Source organism: Sinohyriopsis cumingii, chromosome 4 (genome assembly GCF_028554795.1).
Source record: "Sinohyriopsis cumingii isolate HCF-2022 chromosome 4, ASM2855479v2, whole genome shotgun sequence".
Taxonomy (NCBI): domain Eukaryota; kingdom Metazoa; phylum Mollusca; class Bivalvia; order Unionida; family Unionidae; genus Sinohyriopsis; species Sinohyriopsis cumingii.
Genome location: NC_142964.1, coordinates 139,109,463 through 139,134,414, shown reverse-complemented (window position 1 = coordinate 139,134,414; position 24,952 = coordinate 139,109,463). Strand labels below are relative to the sequence as shown.

The 24,952-nt window shown below is 37.9% G+C and overlaps 1 protein-coding gene across 2 annotated transcripts in view; it reads right to left on the bottom strand.

Annotated features, from left to right (window-relative positions):
• Nucleotides 1-10,562, bottom strand: part of LOC149802182 (translation initiation factor eIF2 assembly protein-like) — a 48,376-nt gene extending 37,814 nt beyond the window's left edge. For both annotated transcript variants that reach the window (XM_089956598.1, XM_089956599.1), the window contains exons 1-2: nucleotides 10,200-10,562; nucleotides 190-258 (exon numbers count right to left, since the gene is read on the bottom strand). In XM_089956598.1, the coding sequence (XP_089812724.1) occupies nucleotides 190-258; nucleotides 10,200-10,273 (143 nt within the window). In that variant the 5' untranslated portion in view covers nucleotides 10,274-10,562. The remainder of the gene's footprint in view (nucleotides 1-189; nucleotides 259-10,199) is intronic.
• Between the last annotated feature and the right edge of the window lie 14,390 nt (nucleotides 10,563-24,952).

Genomic DNA, 24,952 nt, shown 5'->3' with positions numbered 1-24,952 from the left:
ATATGAACCATAATTTTTTTAATTTTATTTTTACAATTTAAAATCAGAAAATGTTTAATAAGAAACGAAATGAGTTAGAAGACATTAAATATGAATTGACAGGGTTTTAAAAATTTAGATGGTATAATTTTTTATGACACTATGCTACATCATCAGAAAGTGGATGCAAGAACATAAATATTTTATTACTGCTCTGGTAACACAAGCCCATCACCAAGCAGGTACTCCAAAAATTCCTGAGGCAGTGGGATCACTAGGCTGAAATAAAAATAGAATCAGTAAAGGAGGTTTTCTTTTTCTCTCTCCATCTTCCATGCTTTATTAGTGCTGAAATGAATACCAAATTATCCTATTCATATATTTGTGACATGTTATCAGATAGATAGAATTTAATTATTCAACAATACTATAAATTATCTTTTTGTTTACTTTTTTGGTAGGTCTAGCTCAATTCTACAACATACTGCCACCACAGAGCTGCAATGAATGCACTGTGAACTCAGTCATTTAAATTCACTTCCATGATATTCTGGACATTTTGCATACATTTTCTTCTACATAGAGTCATAATCAAATGAGTTTAGGTGTTTCAAACTCAGCACAACCAAATTTTATTTTACTATTGCAGATGGTCTATATGTTAACAAGGGCAGTAACTCTCCAACACTTGACTGTTCAGTTAAATGTGGGGACCTTAAAAATAAATTTATGAGGAAGTACATTTCTCACAATGAAAATCACACAAATCGACCTTTGATTTAACTTGACAAGAGTGCAAAACATTGAAGACAATTCAAGAACACAGCTGATGAATCACTTGTTTCCTAATTTTAACATGCAAAGTCTACAATTCAGTCTGAATTACAGGATTATAAGTGTTTAATTCAGAAGTTCTCAAATTCAGTCATGTTAATTTGCTGAAAGGATTTACTGCCTTTGATATGACCCCTATTCCAAACCATAATTTGTAATGGATTTATTGCCTTTGATATGACCCCTGTTCTATACTATATTTTCTAATGGATTTATTGACTTTGATATGACCCCTGTTCTACACCATATTTTCTAATGTTCTGTGTAGGTGAATTTCAATTCTGATTACTTTTGAGGGCTGGTAATAATATAGCCCAGTGTAAAACAATAACCACCAATCATATTCATTGCATGACATACCAAAAGTATACAGGGGCCCCGAGTGGCCGAGTGGTCTAAAGCTCTCTCCATTATGATCACTGCCATCTCACCTCTGTCTGCGTGGGTTCGAGTCTCGGATTCGGCCAATGTAGGTATGTGAGAAAGCTTGCCAGTAGCTTCTCGTGGGTCGGTGGTTCTTTCCGGGGTTTTCCCGGGTTCTTCCTCCACCATTAATACTGGCCGCCATGTATAGCCTATCTTGTGCTGAAAAATGGCGTTAAACCCTACAACTACAACAACAACAACCAAAAGTATACATGTATACAAAAAAGAATGGATCATTATATAAAGTAATGGAGAAAGTCGAGTAAAAGTGGCGAATTTGATGATCAGGAAAGTACTTAAACCATACACTGCAACAAATTTTAGAATATCTCCTTTACACTGATGTAAGTTATAAACATACTGATAATTTAAGAAAATTTACACAAAATTAGCAAGGGGTTAGACTCTGAAACACACGAGTTTAGCCACCTTGTGCTGATTGGAAGAAATGGAGTGAGTGTTACTGATAGTTCTCCCTTTTGTTGCTGACAGAAATGGTTTCTTGCATTTAGCGCAATCTACTGCCGAGTCAGGTTTTGGGTGTAACTACTCACAAGGTAAACAAAGAAATATTTTAATTCTAATCTTCTGTTCAAATATTCACACAAAAATATACTGATTTGAATGTCTGGTTATTAATTTCAGTTAAACGCTTTATCAGAATGAACTTTTTCAAGTAGCCAAGTCTCTAACAGATTTTAAATTGCAAATTATCTCTTACATTTTAAGAATTCCAAAGGAATACTGTGTAAAATCAACTTGTTCAAACATCCATTAACATGGCTGACCAAATCTGAGTGGATAATAAAAAGTATATAGACAGTGCTAGACTTGGTAATCTCCCCAATAAATATCCTTCAATTACCATAAGAAAGTTTAACATTTTAGCATTAAAAACTCAACAAATAACTAATACGCCCTTGAAACTTGGGAGAATTCAATCTTTAAATTAAATGGGTGATAAATTACATATAGCAATTGCATGTCTTACATGGATAATATTGACTTAACATTATTTATTCAGCTACCTGATCAGGATAATAACGATGGACACTGATGAAAGTTGTAATGTCATTTCTCAGTCAACTATGTATTTCTGATGACTGTTGCTACCAAAACAAATATATTACAGTGTTGTAATAGTGTACGATGAGGACTGGTTTATCAGAATCAGAACATCTGCTCTGATTTGGACATTCTTATAAACAGCCTTATATAGCAAGCTATTCACGACACAAGATGCTAATTCTTTTAATGATGGAATGCGCGTGTGTGTGTGATTAGGATTTTTAACGTAGCTTTAACAATTTTTCAGTCATATCGCTACGATGTCTGCAGTGTGGCAGTTTATAGTGATGTCTAGCACTGGGGCATCATGCTGCAGACATGTAGCATGATGTCCCACCCAGTTATATTATCCTGACACCAGGCCGACCAGTCTTAACACTAACCTCTTAATGTTGAGTGCCTAGCAAGGTAGCTGTTAGTACCATTTTTTAAAGTCTTTGTTATGACTCGGCCAGTGTTTAAACCCACAACCTTCTGCTTCCGAGGCAGATGCTCTAAACACTAGGCCACCGGAGTGGTCCTAGAGATGGAAGGTTGAAATATTGAAAATCTACTGAAAACTGATTTTTAAAAGTGAAATAATCTTGTTATTTATTCATTGTAAAACACTGGCACAGTCAGACTTTTTAGGATGCACTGACCAATTATTTTCTCACATGTGCAAATAATTACAGTAAAGCAAGATCTTATAATACAGCATCATTTGCACAGTGGTTCAGTTGAAAACCTTTCCTCTGGTTTTCAATTTCCAGCTTCTTTGATGACTTGCTCCAAAAAGTACTTTAGCAAGGAATAATTTAATAATACAATTGCCCTTGAGATCCTAGTGCAAACAGTGGAACCTGTCTACTGAATAAGCTTGGGGCATGTAATATAAGAAAAAAATAAGATCTGACATTATGACAAACACCATCAGCTGTTAAAAATACATTATTTACAAATAAAATTTAAAACAAGGTAAAGAAAAAAATGGTATTGTCCCACACCATATTTTGACAGTGTCGTAATCTCACAGTTAGAATCATCACCACATTTGTTTACACTGATCAATGCCAAGTCACTCAGACTAATTTGTTGAGAATCCTATCATTATCATTTGTGAAAAAAAAGAAAGATACATATAAAAAGAACTCCATATCACTCATTCTTTTTTTTAAAATCAGTAAGTCCACATAAAAATCCTAACTAATTATACTGACATGTCAAATCAAGTTCCGATCATAACAGACATCTCGTCTGCTGTTCAATATGTAACAGAAATGAGCCTCAAAGCTGTTAACACTGTTAAGAATACTGTACATTTATGTAACATTTTATGTGGATGTTTCATTACTGATATTGTTTGAGAGAGGGTTCTTCATTATTATAATTCCTGTAAATGTACCAGAAACATACTTCACGATATAATTTATAACTAAATCAGCATCCTCTATATATTTTTTATTTACATCAAAAAAGCAAAAGGATTTTCTGATATATAAGAAATTTTAGCGTGGCAGTATATTTTCAATCATCCTTTTAGAGTATGTTGATATTTGACTTATTTGGACCAGTATATTTTTTTAATTTGTTTGATAATGGTATGCATGTCAATTAAATTGAAAATAAAACCTTCTCTTTATGTATTCTGTCTCTGATTATTCGCACTTCTTGAGAAATTAGTTATGAAGGGTACAATACAGTTTTGATGTTCCAAACACTGTACATCATGAATTAGGGCTGTGAATATTCACAGTGCCAAATCTGTTTTAAAATATAGGTCATACACTAAATCTAATATTTTTATTACAATTAAACAATATATTAATAACATCATGATTTTTCCCAATTAAATTCTTGCATCTTCTGAGACAAAATCTCTCCCAAAACCTAAATTATGATAAATATAATAAAATTTTAGGAATGGAAGATAAAGTTTCTTAATGTAATTTTTCCAATAAACTTGAGTTATCTATGTTCTATTGACACTGCTCTGCAATATAAGTGGTTGTCTAATTGAAAGCACGCAGAGAAGAGTATTATAGAATACAGTGGTACCTCAGGTTATGAACGCCTCAGGTCACGAACAATTCGGGTTACGAACAACAACTTTGAAAATTTTTTGTCTCGGGTAACGAACAGTGCCTCGGGTTACAAAAGATGGCGAGAGAGAGAGAGAGAGCAAGGTTTAACGTTGGAGACAAACGATCGCGTACAGTACAAACGAAGGCCACGCAGTACTAACTCCCAACACCACTCCTCTGCTTCAACCCATGGACCAGCAAGTGATCTTCAACTTCAAGAAACTGTACACAAAGGAGCTCTTCTCAAGGTGTTTTCAGGTCACTAATGACACCGAATTGACTTGGAGAGATTACTGGAAAGACCACTTCAACATCCTCCACTGCATCAACCTCACTGACAAGGCCTGGAATGATGTCTCCACCCGTACCTTGAAGTCTGCCTGGAAGAAAGTTTGGCCATTGTGTGTACCAGAGAGAGAAGAGTTTGAAGGATTAGAGGCAGACGCAACAGCTGTAGTGGATGAGATTGTGTCTTTGGGCACAAAAATGGGCCTGGAAGTCGATGGCAACAACTTGGAGGAGCTGACTGAGGACCATAGTGGAGAGCTCACTACAGATGAGCTTGTGGATCTTCAGAATGAACAGCCAAAGACATTAAAGGAGGAGCAGTCGTCCAATGATGAGGAGCCAGTGACTGTTTCAACTGCCAGGATTAAAGAAATTTGCAGCAAGTGGGCAGACGTCGAAGACTTCATTGTGAACCATCATCCAAACAAACTTGTTGCTAACAGGGCAGTAAACCTGATGAATGATAACACGATGGCCCACTTCAGAAAGATTCTCCAGCAAAGGAAGCGACAAATTTCCCTTGATAGTTTCTTGGTGCAGAAAGATTCCCAGTTGGCTGCCAAGAAACAGCGACAAGAAACTCCTGAAACTAATGATTCAGAATAGCAAACAAAGTGACAAATTTCCCATAATCGTTTTCTTGGTAAGAAAGATGGACTAAATCTTTTTTTATTTTACATTTAATTTATTTGGTTGTTTTCTTTCTCTTTATTTAATACGTGAAGTACTCGTATTCTTTGCGTTTTGTCAGGTAAACGACCGGATGTTAATAAAAAAGAACGATTCTTTCATCTTGAAACGGATTGTCTCTATTTCATTGATTTCAATGTTTTGGGTTACGAACATTTCGGGTTACGAACCGAGTTCTGGAACGAATTAAGTTCATAACCCGAGGTACCACTGTATAGCCAAATATCATGTCTAATAAAATTAGACTTTATGTAGACCACCAACCAAAATAAGCTGCCTCCTTGTATCGTGCTTTCTTTCTTTCTTTTCTACAGAAGGTATAAAGACCTGCATTGGCAATAAGCAACAATTTATGAGGAAGACAGCAAAACAATTTGCAGTGATAACAATGACTTTATTATTACTAAACTTTATGACGTTCCCCAAAATCAAGAGTCCTGAATATTTATACTCTCTGCTCACATGTATTTCTGTAAATGTTGAACAATCTATTATATCACAGTTGGTAATTCAGTTTTCTAAACTTTACTAATGAATGAGTTTTAAGCTGAAATCTCTAACAACTTGCTTGGTATCCTAACAATGGGTTCAAAAGCAAAATGTACAAAATCTGAGACTCTGGTCTAATATTTTCCCTTTATGTAGACTACCAGCCACATTATACTGCCTCATGTACCATGATTTTGCAAGTAATTTATCCAGTACATTGATCAACTGTCAAACCAAAAACAATACAAATAAACAGTTATCACAAATACATAAAAATTTCACTAAATCACCAATAATATGTACATAACCAACTGATATATAAATGTAAACTCATTCTCTACATGTGGCCTATTCAACACACCATAAAATGCAATGTAGAAAAGCACATATAAAATCATGAGTATACATACATGCATACACGACATATTCAATGTCATTAAGCATATTATTCTATACTGTGTTTGATCTTCATGACTGGTGACAATCAGGACAGCCAACAGAACTGAATAATGTACCATCCAATAAAGTATGCAACTAGTGATACCTGATCAGTTTGTAACTGTGTTAAAATCTGTCTTTTTCTTAATTTGATTCATGCTCTTGTTTTGCAGGAAGTCCCTTCTCTCACTCTAGCAGAAACACATACCTCAACTAGAATAGTTCTCGTGCTTGCTATCAAATTCAGTAAACACCCCATTTAAGCATAAATGTAAGTATTTTTCATTATCTTTAGATGGGTATTTTGTGTGTGTGTGTGTGTGATTTGGATTTTTAAAGTAGCTTTAACAATTTTTCAGTCATATCGTTACGATGTCTGCAATGTGGCAGTTTATAGTGATGTCTAGCATTGGGGCATCATGCCACAGACATGTAGCATGATGTGCCACCCAGTCACATTATCCTGACACCAGGCCAACCAGTCCTAGTACTAACCTCTTAATGCTGAGCACCAAGCGAGGCAGCTGTTAGTACCATTTTTGTAAGTCTTTGGTATGACTCAGCCGGGATCGAACCCACAAACTCCCACATCCAAGGTGGACGCTCTAACCACTAAGCCACTGTAGTGGGTATTAAGAATGAAAGACAGATGATACCTGACAATATAAACTTTAGTGGATTAATACTTACAGAAGCACATACTGTAAAAGATGTGATGACAAGAAGTAAAATGTAAACAGGCAAATAAGTCATTGTATAGTATGAAGTATTTCAGGAATGTTTTGCAATTTTCTTTGCTATTATCAGTACTGACAATAACTGTACCTACAATATGGATAGTTTGTTGGCCATCAGGTTAAAGGTATGCAGTCAGTCAAGGGACCAGGCTGACTGGATAAAGATCAATATGGCAGCCCCAATTGCTTGCCATTGTGATGTATGCCACAAGCACTGTATGCAAGGAACAATGTATATGAAAACGTAACACTCCTTGCAGCTTGATTCATCTTCATACAACATAATTACAATGCAATGGCTCAATACTATCTCACTGCACATAAAATACAATATCATATTGTCTATTTAACTCATATAAATACATTTTCCACAAAGCATATTGTACCTGAACATTTAAATTACAGATTTTAAAGTTAATAATATATAACTTTAAAGTTGGTACGTACTATTCGTGATATCTGACTATACCACACCTACCACAGTGCATAGAAACAACAAAACACCTAAATGCATTGAAAACAACAAAACGTTATATCGTATAATAGATTAATTCGTACTTTTTAAATTGAATATTAGTTATATTAATATGTTCTTTCTAAGTCGCCAAGTGGTGCAAATTGATAAGAAACTGGAAATTGTGAATTTTGGTGATAGTTTTGAAAGTAAATAAATTTAATATTAATAGTGAGTATTACAATTTATATGTAAGTTTAATGCTTACGCTATTAATAACAAATACATAATAGTAATGATTTATTAATAATGCAGGGATGTATGAACTTTGTGAAAAGCAATTAAATAAAAAAGCTGTACAGTGTAAGTGTAACTACAAGAATTATGTGCAGACAATTATTTTAACGATCTAAATACAAAGATATGTGCAAGAATGGCTTGTCAAATCATTTCTGTATTTATTTTGGTATTTACGTCACAACAAAAGTTCTTTGCATGTGATTCAGAGTAGTTACATTTTCATACCGATTTCTGGAGGCATCACACCCACCTCTATACTCCACAAATCTAGTGTACTGTTCTGATGATATCTCCAGATGCAATTGCGGCAAATAATATGACCATATTGGCATGTTTATTTCTGCACTAAGGGCATATGTATGTGCTATTTCAGAATACTAATTCATGACAATGGCATGAATCTTCACATAAAAATGATAAAACTCTGCATATCTTTGGCAAGTTCGCTATGTTCTTTAGTGAATCAGTATAGATGGCTGAATTTCCCTGTGGCACATCTAAATTGGAATGTAAAAATGATACCATTCAGTGATCAGATCCCTGTAGGAAGTGTATTGATATGTCTCAACAAGAACTTAAATCTTGGTCTTTAAAATCACTAAAATTCCTCTGCAAATCCTGTGCATTTGAAGATGATGAGTATAATGCACCAAATTTTTCATTATGTTTTCACTCTCTGTATTAAAATATGATGCTCACATGATTAGCAGATTAAATACATATGAAACTGTATTGAACTCCACTGAGAGCCAATGGCTACAGATTATATAATCTTTAATTCAATGCATGAAGGTAAGAATGAATGCTGGCTGGTTTCTAAGGTTGAATTTATGCGATTAGTGGTAGATAATTAAATTAATAATGGATTTGTCATACATTCATTTCTTTTACCATGTGGAAGACACTTTTTAGCATGTAAGTTTTATTGGACACTATTGGTACAAAGTACAATATTCGTGTTAAAGGTTGATTCTCATAAACCTAACAAAACATTATCATACTTACACCAGTACACTCACACTCTCTCTCTTTGTCACTCCATCTCAAGAGAAAGAGAGAATTAAGAATGTACACCAAACACAACAGAAAGTGATATACATGGATTCTACAGGAGAATGCTTGATAATACTAGGCAGAATTAAAATTTGATACAAATAATACTATCATACACGTTAGAAAATTTTGAATTTATACTCTATGGAGATTCAAACCCCCAATCTGTGAGTAAATGGCACTCATCGCCTTCAGTTTAATTAATTTGGTATGTGTTTATTTCTGTTGTTGCTATATTTAATGTTATTTGTTCTCTGAGTGAGCACATCAGAGTTGCCTTACATGTATAATTTTGAAATATATATAAATAAACCAATGAAACAAATACATTTTGAAATATGTTCCAAATATTGTCTTTGTGCATTAAACCCATTTCTGCAACTATCTGGTATCCCAAACTCTTCCTCCAATAGCAGAATAGGATTGAAAAACATTTAATGAAAGATATACTTGAAAGCTTACATTAGCCAACCAGCAGTGTACTATGTACTATTAGCTAGTACATTTGTAGTGATATAAATACCGAAGTAGGTATGGAAATTATTTAACACCCCATTCTTGCATGTTTCTATGCATTTAAACCATACAAGTAATTGTCTACACATAATTTACGATAGTTACACTTAAACTATACAGCTGGTTCATGCAATCTCATACATCCCAAAATCTAAAATAAGAAATATGTAATTATTAATAACCACAATATAATAATCAATTTAATAAATCATTATTAATATGTGTTTATTATTAATAGCTTAAGCATTAAACTCTTGAATACATTGCAATACGGGGCCCTGAGTGGCTGAGTGGTCTAAAGTGATCACTATTATGAATCAATGCCATCTCACCTCTGTCTGCATGAGTTCGAGTCCTGGGCTCAGCTAATGTGGGTACATGAGAAAGCTTGCCAGTAGCTTCTCATGGGTTGTTGGTCCTTTCTGAGGGTTCCCCCCCCCCCTTCTTCCTCCAATTTTTATACTGGCCACCATGTATAGCCTATCTTGTCCTGAAAGATGGTGTTCAACCCCATAACAACATTGCGATACACGCATTTAATATAAAAAATGTTTCCTTTCGAAACTGTCGTCAAAATGTGCAATTTCCAGCTTCTTTTAATGTTGTATTACTTGCAGTAAAAAAAGTACATATTAATTTATTATATAACTAATATTAAATTTCAAAGTTATGAATTATACATACGTAACCAATACACACTTTGCTATATACGATATAAATGAAGTGCGTTTCGGTGTTTTCATTGCGTTCTGATGTTTCGATGCGTTTCAGAGTTTCTATACACCCCACCCACCCCACTTTAAAGCCAATTCGCATACCAATAGCCCTTAAGTGTGCCAAAACTTTGGACTCCAGGATCATTACCTTTTTGTCGTAACGTCTTTAAATACAGAATACCAGGATGAAAAACTACAGTTTAAAAGATTTTCAACCTTCATCTTGATGACAGAAAGCCTTCCTCGTAAATTATAAATAAATGTAGACCGAATTTGACAGTAAACAAATTCAATCACAGAATCAGTCTACGCTGAGTTAATTCAATGATTTGACAGTCTCACTGTCACTGCTTCACTTGATTAACGACAATATCATTAAATCTTGGTGTGTATATGTTTTCATTAACAATAATATACAGTCGTAGGCTAGGAGGTCTCTGGATTTTAAGTATGTTACGTTCTGACCCAACGATTGTTTGTACACTTAGACCATGTGAGCAAAGAAAGTGATGCAATCACCTCCAATGTGAAGAGTCAAAAGTTGTTGTTGTTGATTGTAAGAATCTCCGGTACTGTGTTGGAGCTCCTAGATTTTGGGGTCTGAGTAATTAATAGGTCCATTTATAGTGATAGAAGGCATGGCCGGAATAGATCAAGTATTAGGGTGGCTTTTTCCCCCACAATTTCAAAAGGACCCTGATTTTCCTCGAAGGGCACCAAGGCAAAAGTCTACGTTTCTACTTTGTCAAAGAGTGCATCATACCAAATCAACTAGCGCAAGAATAAAACATTAGTCAAATTTCAAGTGCCAGGTGACTGTACGTTTGTGTGTGTACATTTTTTTTTTAGCCGGAGGCAGGCACGGACACAATGGACCCCCTTCAGTCCGGCCCTAAAGGGACTGATTGCAGTGCTGGGGAAATGAATGTGTTTATACCCTGAAATTAGATTTAGGTACGTTCTTAATGGGAGTGTAGCAGGAATGTTATACTCAGAATACGTTTATTCTTATGTAGTCGAGTCAATGGTAGAAAGTAAAATTCTTGCTCGCTGGTGATACATGTTGTAAATGAGGCTTCCACTAAGACATTCAATGTCATGGTTTCGATTTGTGCTTAGGTTAAAGCAGTCCGACCCGTCTTACTACATTTTAATTATTTTGACATGTATGTTGGGGTGTAAAAATATCTCAAATTGGGTGGGAAGGTTCAGAGTAAACTCACACGAAAGTTAAAGGCTGTCGAGGTGGTTAGAAAACTACATTATGAGGTGCGCGGTATTACCGATTTACCGGTTGACCGCGGTCACTTTTTTCCGGAGGTACGTACCTCGATACTTTTTCACTGTACCGGTACGTCGGTAGTTTTTGGCAGTAAAGAATTACGGAAATTCCCGAGTAATATTGTTACGAGTTTAATGATACTAACAGCATATTATTATTTTTTTTTACAAAACAGTTGTATTTGTCACAAGTTAATTTTAAATATTACAAATATAATTATATTTATGATACTTTAACCATGTATGGCAACTTGGTGACCAAATGGAATGATGTGAACTATATTCCGGTCAAGCACAACATTTGGAAAACTTTCTGATTTAGAAAACAAATAAGTCATCTTTTAATTATTTACTACCGTATGTTAATGTGTTTTGTACATGCATTCATTTGTAAGACTGCTAATCGTCCTAAGAATTTCAGTAGTGCACTTGTTTTGTTTTAACATTACGCAATTTCTTAAGTCCACTAAATATTTACTTTTTTGTTGAGTAAGCGTCTTTTATACTCGCTGAATCTTTACTTTCACTCTCTGATAAATATCTTGCCTGACTTGGCATTCACTCAGTTTCCTTGTGTACTATAGCAATAGTGTAGCTAGTCAAGCGTAGGCTTCATTGTCAACACTCCCTGTTTTATCAACAAGCTCTCTAATATCAACACAATGCCTTTCACAGTGTGTCAGCAATAATTAAGCTTAATGATCCCACTATAGTTACTGCTTTCAGATTACAGCCAATACAACTATTAACATACACATATCAAATTCATCGATCACATAATTGGGGTGAGAGGCAGTGATTTTCTTTTGAGCTTGGTTATTTTTTCTTTTATCTCAAGATAATTATTTTTTCAAATGATATAATGGATAAAATATGTCATTTTTCTATAAATCAGCGTAATATGTATTTCCAGCTACTGACGGACTCAATTTCTATCATTAAAAAAGCGTCAGGCACCTGTTTTTGAACATTACATTATTGGTCCCTAATGTAATTGCAGTATATCATGGTATGTGTCTCGGTATGTGCAGACAAATCACGGTATACCATGGAACAAAATGTTTCGTTATACAAACTCCACCACAGTCCGTCACGCACTGCAACGAAAGTTCGCTGTCATTGCTCAGGATAGCAGCTGCATCAGCTCTGCAGACGTGGCTGTGGACGAATCTGAGCGTCGGTTTGTTCAGACTGGCCTCTTCCCGTGTCTTGCGCATCAGTGTAAGTTAAATGCCTCCTTAACCATGTAATTCCATAGTTGTTTGCCAGGGAGTTATCAATCAAGTCAAAGCTAGGCCGGGGTTGAGTTTTTTTTTTTTTATGTACCATTATCGCTTAATGACAGCTGCCTGTTTGGAATCTCGAACTCCACAGATTCCGGCTGACTAGTAGTGTTGCCCAAAAGTGCCAGTATTTCATTTCGATGTAAGAATCTATGTTGCTTGTGCCCACATGTATCTAGACAGGGGTTGTAGCACATCTCTCTGGAAGAAACTATCGAATGAAGAATCGTGAGTTCAGACATTTTCAAAGTTCCAGATCTGCTATGTCACTTCTAGGTCATAGACAGCTTGTGGGCGTGAGAAGATGCTATAAATATTTTGTGAGGTAGAACAGGGTTCATCCTTTTCTTTGAGAGAAGGATTGTTTCCACGATGGAATACAATGCTCTTCTCCATTTTTGTGTCCTGTCCTCTATAACTGCTTTTATGTTGGCGGTCCTGAAAATACTAAGGTGAGTTGTTGAATTGATTTCCTTAATTAACGTTTTACCCAGGCTCCGGGATTATGCTGCTCTTCTTTTCGAGTCGTTTAAGAACACGATGTCACTTTTGAATGCGTTGACTCGGTCAGCGCTTAAAACGTTGTAGATTCTTTGTAGAGCGATCTGTAGGTTTACTGGGTTCTTAGCAATCACTGACAAGTGAACAACCATTGTGGGCGATCCCATAAAGGTGGTCCCGATTGACGCCCCAAGATTCTTCCCTTGGATTGTGAGTAACAGGTCATTGTTGAAGCACTTGTAGAGGGTAAGAGATATTTTGACGACTTAGTTAATTCTGTGACCAACGTGGGAGTGGTAGCTGAAGTGGTCGAACCGTTTTACTTTACTAACTGATGCAGTATGTACGTCTTTAAGGATGAAGCAAAAATTGCCTGTAATATTATGTGTATGTAGCTTCCTCAGGAGGCATATGCTGTATGATATCAATGTTTTTTTCAGCATCAAGAGTGGCTATGGCGAGCATCTTGTTGGTAATTTTTGCGTTATTGATTGCTTCAGATATCAGTAATGCTGCATGTTTGGGGAAGTGTTGTTTTGTGTGAAACCCCTTTGGAATTTATTTTAGGTAGGTTCAGATTACCGTGTAGTGGGGTTGAAGCCCTGTTTAGTTTAGTTTTCTAAGGATTTTGGCCACCGTGATGCACCTGTAGTTGCTGGGTAACTTATGGTCCCTCTCCTTTATCGCACTGGTGTGATGATCCCCACCTTTAACACTCTGGGATATACTGGATGATACTATTCAGGAGTCTAATGAGGTATATAGTCTGTGGCAGGCCGCCATAATTAAGATGTTTTGCGGTCATGTAACGTGGAAGACTTAGAGTCGAACATCATTCCAAGGGCTTCAGGCTTTGGTTATTTTATTGTGTCCATATCCCCGGATGTAAGCTGATTTCCAGGACGCTTTCCAGATGGAATATATCTATTATGTTTTGGAATGGGCTGTTGCCGCCTTGGCAGTGTTGTGTTATGACGTTCTGTTTAATGATGGTGTTTAGGTATATGTCTTGTTCCATCTAGGTTTGTTGAGCCTATTTCCCTGACTTTTGCTTGCTTCTCATTTTTTTTATGTTACCTCTAATCAGTACTTTTACCATGGTATGATGGATGTGTTGAATGGGTCGTGTGACGTATCGCAAAGGTTGACATTATGGTTAGTTAGGATGTTGTCTTTCTTGGTCATGATGGTAAAAGTTGTTTTTAGCAGGGTAGAAGACAGGGCACTTGAGACTGTTGGCTTCTACAAAGCTGTTGGATCACCTTGTAAAATTCATTTGGTAGCTTCCTGTGCATGGAACAGTTTATATCACCTCTAATGATGAATGTGGGGATTCCGCTACACTTGTCAAAGATCTCTTGGAGTTCTGCTATAGCATCCAGGAATTCTGACAAGGATGGAGTTTTACCCCGCTGCCATTCAATGGATGTACACCGAGATGAGAAACAACACTAGGGTCCTCACTAGGGATTCCGTTCCTTAGATTTATTGCCAACCTGCTTACGTTCTCCTAAAACAATATTTCTGGATCCTGGATCCGCTAGAGGTGGTCACTTAGTTATTACATTTTATTGCACATCTGCGCCTGAGAATTATTTTGTACAGAAAGCTCACTCACATCATGCATGTTTTGGACACGTGTTTTCAGCGTATTAAATCGTAAAACTAGAGTGGGCTTTGTGTTATACGTGTGTTTTCAACATCATCATCATCATCAGTCTCATGACCTAGTGTGGTCGTCGAGGCACTGTGCTGCTGAACATCTGACCAGTTCCCTCCACTTGTCTCGATCATGTGCCAATGCCTGTGTCTCAGCAAAACTTTTCCTGGTCCATTCTGTGATGTTGTCAGTCCACTTTTTTCTCTGTCTACCTCTCCTTCTGCCATCCTGGACGCTGCCCCGCAGGACTGTTGTGGATAGACTGTTGGCTCTAGTGACATGGCCATACCATTTCAGCTTTCTCTTTTTGACGGTAGTGAGGAGGTCCTCATATTGGCCTACTTTGCGCCTGATGGTGTTATTCACTTCTTCATTTGTGATGTGGTCCATGTAAGAGATGCCAAGGATGGTTCTGTAGCATCTCATTTCAAGTGACTGGATTCTTCGTTGTAATTCTGCTGTCAGGGTCCATGCCTCACATGAGTACAAAAAGACTGAGATGACTAGAGCTCGCAATAGTCTGATTTTAGTTTTCAGACAGATATTCTTGTCTCTCCAGATGGGTCTTAGCTTTGACATAGCTGCCATTGTTTGTGCTGCTCTTGACAAAATTGCTGCTCTTGATCCCTCTTCAGTGATTATGGAACCAAGATATTTGAACTGGCTCACTGTTTCCAGTTCATGTCCTCTGACTTTAATCTTGGCTGAGATTTGTTTGCCACTATTTGTCATCAGCTTTGTCTTCTCAGCGCTTATCTCCATGTCAAATCTGGAAGATGTTTCATCCAGGTTCTTCACTAAGGTGGCAAGCTCGCCTTCACTGCCTGCCAGACCATCAATGTCGTCTGCAAAGCGGAGGTTGGTGATGTTACGCTGTCCAATGCTGACTGTGCCACAGTGGTTTTCCAGGGCTTCTCTCATGATGCGCTCTAAGTAGATGTTGAAAAGCGTGGGTGACAGGAGACAGCCTTGACGCACTTCCACTGTTGTCTGGAACCAGTCCCCCACATAACCTTGGGCAATTACTGCGCTGGTAGCCTTGGCGTACAGCTGCTTGATGGTATTGGTTAACTTTTGACCCATGTTATACTTCTTCATTGTGGCTCACAATGCCTCATGCCACACTCTGTCAAAGGCCTTTTTGAAATCTATGAACACATGATAGATGTCTTGTTGGTGTTGCGAGTACTTTTCGTACAGAACCCTGAGATTGAGTATTTGTTCTGTTGTGCTTCTTCCACTCCGGAACCCGGCCTGTTCTTCAGCGATTATTTCTTCTGCTTGTGGTTTCAGTCTGTTCAAGATGATCTTCAGCATTATCTTTCTAGCATGGCTGATCAAACTGATAGTTCTGTAATTTTGGCACAGCTGGAGATTGCCTTTTTTGGGAAGTGTTATAATCAGTGACTGGGTCCATTGTGTTGGCCATTCACCTGTCTGCCAGATCTTGTTGCAAATTTTTGTTAGTAGCTCTTTCACTGATTCTCCCCCATTCTTGATAAGTTCAGCTGGGATGTTGTCTACTCCAGCTGCCTTCCCATTCTTCAGTGCTCTTATTGCTGACTCCACCTCTTCTTTGAGAATGGGGAAGTCATCATCATTTGAGGAGTTTGGAACTTCAAGCACCTCTGGGTCTCCTGTGAACTGATGGTTGTAGAGTTCTTTGCAATACTCAGTCCATCTTTCTGCAATGTCACTCGCTTCTGTGAGGCATTTTTCATTTTTGTCTTGAATGGTACTGACTCTTGGTTGTTTCTGTCTGGAGAGGTCTTTCACAATTTGGAATGCCTTTTTGCTGTTATTCTTTATCAGACTGCTCTCCATTTATGTGCACTTTTGTCCAATCCAATTTTCTTTTGCTTTGCTCAAGTTTTTTCTGATATTCTTGTTTATTTCTCGGTACTCCATTGCCCATGTTGTTGTGTGTCTGGCGTTTTTGAGTCCTCTTCGGGTATCACACAACTTCAGAATCTCTTCTGTAACCCAGGGTGTTTTCTTCGGGCGATGGAGGCCAATGATGTCCTTGGCAGCTGCTGTCATGACTGTGTTGAAGGTGTCTGTCATCTCATTGACATCACCATCCATCACAAGGAGTGGAGCAAATTCTCCTCCAATTTTGGCTTGGAATGACTTGCAGATATTAGGGTCCTTCAGTTGTTCAAGGTTGAATTTGAGCTTGATGTTCTTTGGCTTGATAAGTTTCTTTAGCCTAACTCGGAAGTTCATAATCACGAGGTCGTGATCACTCCCAACATCAGCACCTGGGAATGTCCTTGTTTTTGCTCTATTGATGCCAGATCGGTAACGGTTTTGAACCAGTATGTAGTCGATCTGGTTGTGATGGGTTCCATTTGGTGAGTGCCATGTCCAGCATCATGAAGCTTTATGTTGTCCCAGGGTGTTGGCTAGTACCAAGTTGTTGTAGCTTGCGAACTCGAGCAGCCGTCTCCCTCTTTTATTGGTAAGCTCATTGCAAGAAGGTCCACAATGTACTTCCCAGTCTTTTAGAGCATCTTTGCCAACTTTGGCATTCCAGTCTCCTTGGACGATGAGGATGTCTTTTTTACTGACCATATTCTGAATGCCCTGTAGTTTGTTGTAAAACTCCTCTATTTCTTCATCATTAAGATCGGTAGTTGGAGCATAGACTTGGATAATTGTGATGTTAAAGGGAGATGCTTTCAGACGAATGGAAATGATTCTGCTAGATATGTGGCAGCATTCAAGCACAGATCCCTTGATGGCTTTGTTTACAAGGAAGCCTACTCCATTTATGGACTTGTCACACTCTCCACTATAGTATAATATATGCCCATCTTCGGTTTGGTGTTCTCCTAGGTATTTCCATCTAACTTCACAGAGTCCCAGAATGTGCCATGTGTAGTGTTCCAGCTCATGTGTCAGCTCTTGGAATCTTCCAATTTGCGCCAGAGTTCTAATTTTCCAGGTGGCGATGGCAATGTTGTCTCTCGCTCTGATTTTATACATAGTACCAGTAGCACACTTGTCACCTCAAGCATTATCAGTGTGTCTTGGGCAAAAGTCGTCTGGCGGAGCCCATCCCTCTCCAGACCAAGGAGTTGCCAGAAGGCGATGTAGTACATCGTCCAACATATTTACAGCAAATCTTAGGTTCATTAGCAACAAATTATGTTAATCATTGTTGTTTATAAACAATCTCCCCCACTACGGACAACAGTAGCGGCTTTATGAATACTGAACTGTTCTGCTCCACTAATATTAAACAGTGAAGAAAAGCTTTTACCGGAGGAAAAGAGGTTGGAAACAGTGCTACCTTTTGAGGTTACCAATGTAACAGTAACCTACAAAGCCAGTATGATTGTAATAAGATCTTAACTGTCCTATGTGAAGGACATATGAGATCTGATTTTAATCAGATTGCCTACAGAGCCGCTGGGAACAGAGAAGGCATATATTTTTGTATGTCGTAGCTGTGTTGAACGGATTCTCCTATTGGGGGTGGAAGAAACTGGGTGGCCGAACAGGTAAGACCAAGTTTAAGTATGGACTATAGTGGACCTTAATGAAAGGGTGCAACTGTATGGTAAATTATGTAAAGGTATCTAAAGTACATAGTCCACAAATTCTTTAATTCCAATAAACTATCTTTGGGAATGTTACCTTTAAAATTTTACTATTGTTTTGAAATTGAGCGCCATACTTCTGCTGTTTCTTCCGCTGGGCATGGAGATTTCACAATCTCAGCCTCACTGATGGATTCAACCCGACACACATATTCAGCAGAAAATCTACAATCTGTGGTATTCAACCTAACCTTTAGTGCCGGAAGTCCCGTTAGCCCAGTAGCTGATGATTCAAGATCCACCGTTGACTCACCATCTAGAGCCGATGTTGACAGCACTGCAGTGGATTTCAACGTCACGTATGTCATCAGCACAGAGGCAAATGCTACGTATCTCGTCAACGACGCATATAATCCTGACGGATCTTCAGCAACCCATGACATCACTTTTTCGCTAACCAATGTTCCGATATTTTTACCCTAACTACACCTAGGCGGATCGATCAGCAGCTTCAGTGTTTCGAGTCTGGTGATTTCATTGGATGCGGCGGAAGCCACCGCATCCAATCAAAATCAACTTGTTCAAATTTGTATACTGTTTCTCCATGGTCGAGAGAAGGGGAGCACATAACTGGAATGGACTCATAAATAAGCAATTTTTCCATCGCCTGTCCGTGTTTGTTCAAATACATCATTTCCTTCAAATAAACCTGTAATGGATACTCTCTGGTACGTAGTCTTACTTTCCTTGTTAAACTTACAAAGTATCTTTTTGAAGTCAATTACCTCTACCATTTTCGGCCGATGTAGGAAGCACCGCTGTTACATGTTATTTGTTAGTTGGCATTATGGTGGCGCTCACCAGATAATATGTACTTTTGAGAGAGTGACGTATGTAAGGTGAAGTAGTTCGCATTTAAAACCTGCACAGTAGAGAGAATGTTTGCATACCCCTATGCTACATTAATGTAATGTGGATATTTCTTTTGGATATTGTACTTTTGGAAATTTTACATACACACACTGCTAACTAAAATGACTGCTCCCTTGTGTTAAAAAATCAGTCTGAATTAGTCTAAAGTACACTATACATAGCAGCTATTAAAATAGGGAAAATGAATTTTGCCAGACTAGACAATACCAGCTTCTGAAAGTGCAATGAATGAATTACCAAATATATAAAATGTAAAAAAAGTTATCGGCTCTTATTTATACAATTTACCTCTGAAGTTCAGAAGTGAAAATAACCAAGTAGAGCTAGCACTTTTTTGAAAGTTGCACATTTGAAGTAAGGCCAAGCTGTATACTCTATAACCTATAGTACACCCATCAATCATACACTAAAATAAAGGGAATTAAAGGTTCTTTGCATTATACTTAAGATATACAAGGTCTTTTTTAAATGGCCAGTATAACCAGTGAGGAAAACCGGGGACATTCTTTTTCTTTAAAATACTAACCCTATGCAAAATGCGAAACTGTATAGCGCAACCTATATACTAAGAGAAGCAACTTTGAAATTCAATAAATGCCGCCAGGACAGGGCGCTGAAATATATGATCGATCCGCCAAGGCGTTGCTTAGGTTAAGATATCGTAACCTTGGCTATCGAAGATGGTGACACCACAGGCGCCTTCATCTCAGATGGTGCCTCTATCGCAGATGATGTCTTCAAAGTTGCACGAAATGGTCCCGCAGACACCACCCTAATCAAAGACAGGTAGCAATAACTGAAAGTGTGACATGTGTATGGATAGTAATCCAGTAGTTTACTTAAATTATTAAAATACATTTCATACAAGTTATATGGTTAGACAAATCTTGAAACAATCGAAGAAAGCTTCTTTGATACGGTACACTTTTACTTTGCATTCCACGATGACTTTCGCATACTAAGTTAATAACCTACATGGTTTTGTTTTAATGTTCAAAATATGCCTGCATGCATGTACACCTCTTTACAGGTCTCTTTGTGAACCAGCAGTAGTTAAGTGGGGCACTATACGTACAATGGAAATTAGCATTACGGAGACCCCTGGGTAAATATACGTACAATGGAAATTTAACATGGCGAAAAATCGTGGGTTAATATACGTACAAGGGGAATTAACATGGGAAAAAAACTGTGGGCCGATATACGTACAAGGGGAATTTAACATGGGGAATAGATCGTGGGACTGTCTAGGGACAATGGGAAATTTAACATTACGGAAACCCCTGGGGGATATAGCCTCAAGGGAATTTAACATATGGAAATTGAACATGGTGGGTCTGTATAGCGTCAAGGGGAATTGAACATGGTGGGATTGTCTAGGGACAATGATGGTAGAGGGTCAAACACAACAGAGACAGAAACATACATACACTAGTACAAGCGTGGGATTTATATATAAAGCATTACCAAGACCTGAAATCTTTGTGGGGTGTTAAAAAATTTGCATAATTGTAATAATGCTATAAATAGCTATAATCAAGGAAATGCTCAACGACAAAATGGATGTGACTAAAAGTAACGTTAAAATGACGAAATTGTCCCAGAATTTAAAGGAAAATAAACATATCCCCGAAAATTAAGTTACAATGGTTTAGACTAAAATGGATAAAATTAGTAACTACTTACAATATCAACTTCTGTGACGATCGTGGATAAATACCTATGTATCTATAATCAGCTGGAATTCCTATGAAATCCCACTATCTATTTATAGCTCCAACTTGTGGGTTTTTCCTTTGGAAAATCCCACTATCTTTTATTAGCCTCAGCTTGAGTGACGTTCCTGTTTATGAATTCTAGTATATATGTATAGCTACAAAATGTGGAAATCCCCAAGTCGATATTATAGTCTCAAAATTTCCAGCGTCAGTGACGTCACTGTACTGAACACTAGGGGATAAATGGCAACAGTGTTGCAAGTGGCTGACCTGAATACGCGCTACTGTAGGTAGGTAGGTAGAGTGTATCTGATAGGGATAAAGTGAGTTTTATAGGGACAAACAGAGACCAATACACACACACACACACACACAACATACGCGCGCAGACTCACACACACACACACACACACACACACACACACACACACACACAGGGAAGAGGAAAAAACAAACCCCAAAATATACTATCCACACTCGGGAGGAAGAAAAAAAAAAACAACCAAATATACGATCTACACAACGTACGCGAACAAACACAAACACACACACACACACACAACATACGCGCGCAGACTCACACACACACACACACACACACACACACACACACAGAGGAAAGAGGAAAAAACAAACCCCAAATATACTATCCACACTCGGGAGGAAGAAAAAAAACAACCAAATATACGATCTACACAACGTACGCGAACAAACACACACACACACAACATACGCGCGCAGACTCACACACACACACACACACAGAGAGGGAAGAGGAAAAAACAAACCCCAAATATACTATCCACACTCGGGATGAAGAAGAAAAACCAACCAAATATACAATCTACACAACGTACGCGAACACACACACACACACAACATACGCGCACAGACTCACACACACACACACACACAGAGGGAAGAGGAAAAAACAAACCCCAAATATACTATCCACACTCGGGAGGAAGAAAAAAAAAACAACCAAATATACGATCTACATAACGTACGCGAACACACACACACACACACACACACACACACACACACACACACACACACACACACACACACACAGAGGGAAGAGGAATAAACAAACCCCAAATATAATATCAACACAGAAGGGAGATAATACAAACCCCAAATAAACTATCCACACAAACGTACGCGAACGCATACAAACCCCAAATATACTATCAACACAGAAGGGAGATAATACAAACCCCAAATAAACTATCCACACAAACGTACGCGAACGCATACAAACCTCAAATATACTATCAACACAGAAGGGAGATAATACAAACCCCAAAAAAACTATCCACACAAACGTACGCGAACGCATACAAACCCCAAATATACTATCAACACAGAAGGAGATAATACAAACCCCAAATAAACTATCCACACAAACGAACGCGAACGCATACAAACCAAAAATATACTATCCACACAACGTCGCTAACGCATACAAACTCCAAATATGCTATCCACACTCGGTAGGAAGAAGAAAAAACAACCAAATATGCGATCTACACAACGTACGCGAACACACACACACACACACACACACACACACACACACACACACAGAGGGAAGAGGAAAAAACAAACCCCAAATATACTATCAACACAAAAGGGAGATAATACAAACCCCAAATAAACTATCCACACAAACGTACGCGAACGCATACAAACCCCAAATACACTATCAACACAGAAGGGAGATAATATAAACCCCAAATAAACTATCCACACAAACGTACGCGAACGCATACAAACCCCAAATATACTATCCACACAACGTCGCTAACGCATACAAACCGCAAATATACTATCCACACTCGGGAGGAAGAAGAAGAAAAACAACCAAATATGCGATCTACACAACGTACGCGAACACACACACACACACACACACGCACACCACAGAGGGAAGAAGAAGAAAACCATTATACACTATCCACACGCAGTGAAGAAATAACCCTTTATATATACTATCAACAGAGAGTGAAGAAAATAACCCATTATATTCCATCAACACAGAGTGAAGAAGAAAAAGTTTTTTGAAAGCACCTAAGCCCTCACCTGCAATGACCAACTCTGCCAAACACCTACACCCCACCCACCCCCACTCCCAACACTACAAAACCCATTTAACCCGTTATTTTATGGCATCAGTGTGTGATTTAGGAAACATCAAGACACAAAATGATGGACGAATAGACTGACTATTGTTTACGGACTTGCATGCCTAAAGAGCGTGCGTGAAGGAAAACATCCTTCCATTTCAATTCTAACTAAAACATGATCCAGAGGGATAGAGAGAGGTGAAAGAGCACAATTTCATAAAGTGTGAGTAAAAACAAAACACGCCATCCTTATTATACAATGTCAAGACCAAGAGACACGTTTTCTTTCTGGTCTATTCTCTTTTAGAAGGTAGTATGAAATTTCACATCAGGGCCAACGCATCGGCTCACACTGTCAATTTTTCCATTTCCATCTTTTTACTGGCACAAGTTCTTCATCATCTTCAATTTCTTCTTCTGAATCCCTCTTCTCTGTTTCGTCTTGTTTTTGTTTCTTCTCTTTTCTCGTAGGGCACTCTGAATTCCAGTGTCCTTTCTCCTGACAACGATATTACGTATCTTGACTTTTGTCTCTCTTTCTTAGACGAAGCAGGTATTCTGGAGACAAATACCCATTTACCTTTGCAGATATAGCAAACTTCATTAGCACTTACACACTTTCGTATGACTCTCATCAAATCAATGACCAAAAGAGTAAGTTTTGTTGCCACTTTCGCCTGTGAATTATGCTTTCGTATGACTTTTAGCAAATATTTGACCAGCAGGTCGATCTGTGCTGACTCTTCCATCTTCTTGATCGTTTGAGAGTGGGATGAATACTCTGACGCTAAGACACTCTCCTTATATACATGGACCTGCTGCGTATGAAACCTAGTCAAATGTAATTTTGCAATAAGATGAAACGATTTCATTGAGGAAGTAAAAAGCAATGATGTACCGTATCGCCTCACACAAAACCTGAAGTTTTAGTTCAAATCTGTGTCAGCGATTTCGAAGACGACATAACTGAGCTTTAATCAATGCTCTCCAATTATGCCACAAAACCACGAGTCCTGATTCACGCCAAAAGAAATTTCGTTCGGTCCATAAAAAATAGTATCACATCTGAGAAACGCAAAAACGAACTTCCAGAAAACTGAGAACGACGGCTTACACCTACAACGTAAATGTGTGAGTTCAAGTAGTGCGTAAAACTTAGTCAAATTAGATTTTTATAGTCAAGACGAAACGATCTCTTTTCGAACAAGAAAGCAGACACCAAACGACAATGGCGATCCGTGTCACACAACACTTTTCAAAATGTATATTATCAGAGGTTTGTTCTAGCGATCTGCACGGTTAAATTAAATGTTGATGTATTTTGCAATAAGACGGACACAATTTCCATGGGATCGCCCATGGTACGATTGTTCGTGCATTAGTTTAATTTTTGAAAATATTTTTTTATATAAATCGCCTATAGGATAGACCCAGTAAAGCATGGCCATTCTCGTCACTGTCTGAATAGCTACTCAAGTCAATTCGAAGCGAACGCGGTAAGAAAATAAGTATAGCCAATGAAATGGCTTACAACGGGTGATGCATTGTTTTGTTCTAGGGCTGTGTGGCATAATAATCCCTATGTTCTTGCGTTGTTACCATTACAGTGCAGACAGACTGGAATGTGAACTTACCAGCCCTCTTTGTGTGTGTTGTACCATTTCCTCTTACCACATCAAAATACTGAGCGTCACAGTATTGGTTCGCGTTTCCAAGCTGACCATTTTTTTATATCTCACTTAAACATTTCGACATAAACACTCACATCGGTAGAGTCAGAACAGACGTGTTCAATTGTATTCAAAATTGTTGTGTTGTGTTGTGTCTCCGGTCTGTCCATCCATTGTCGAC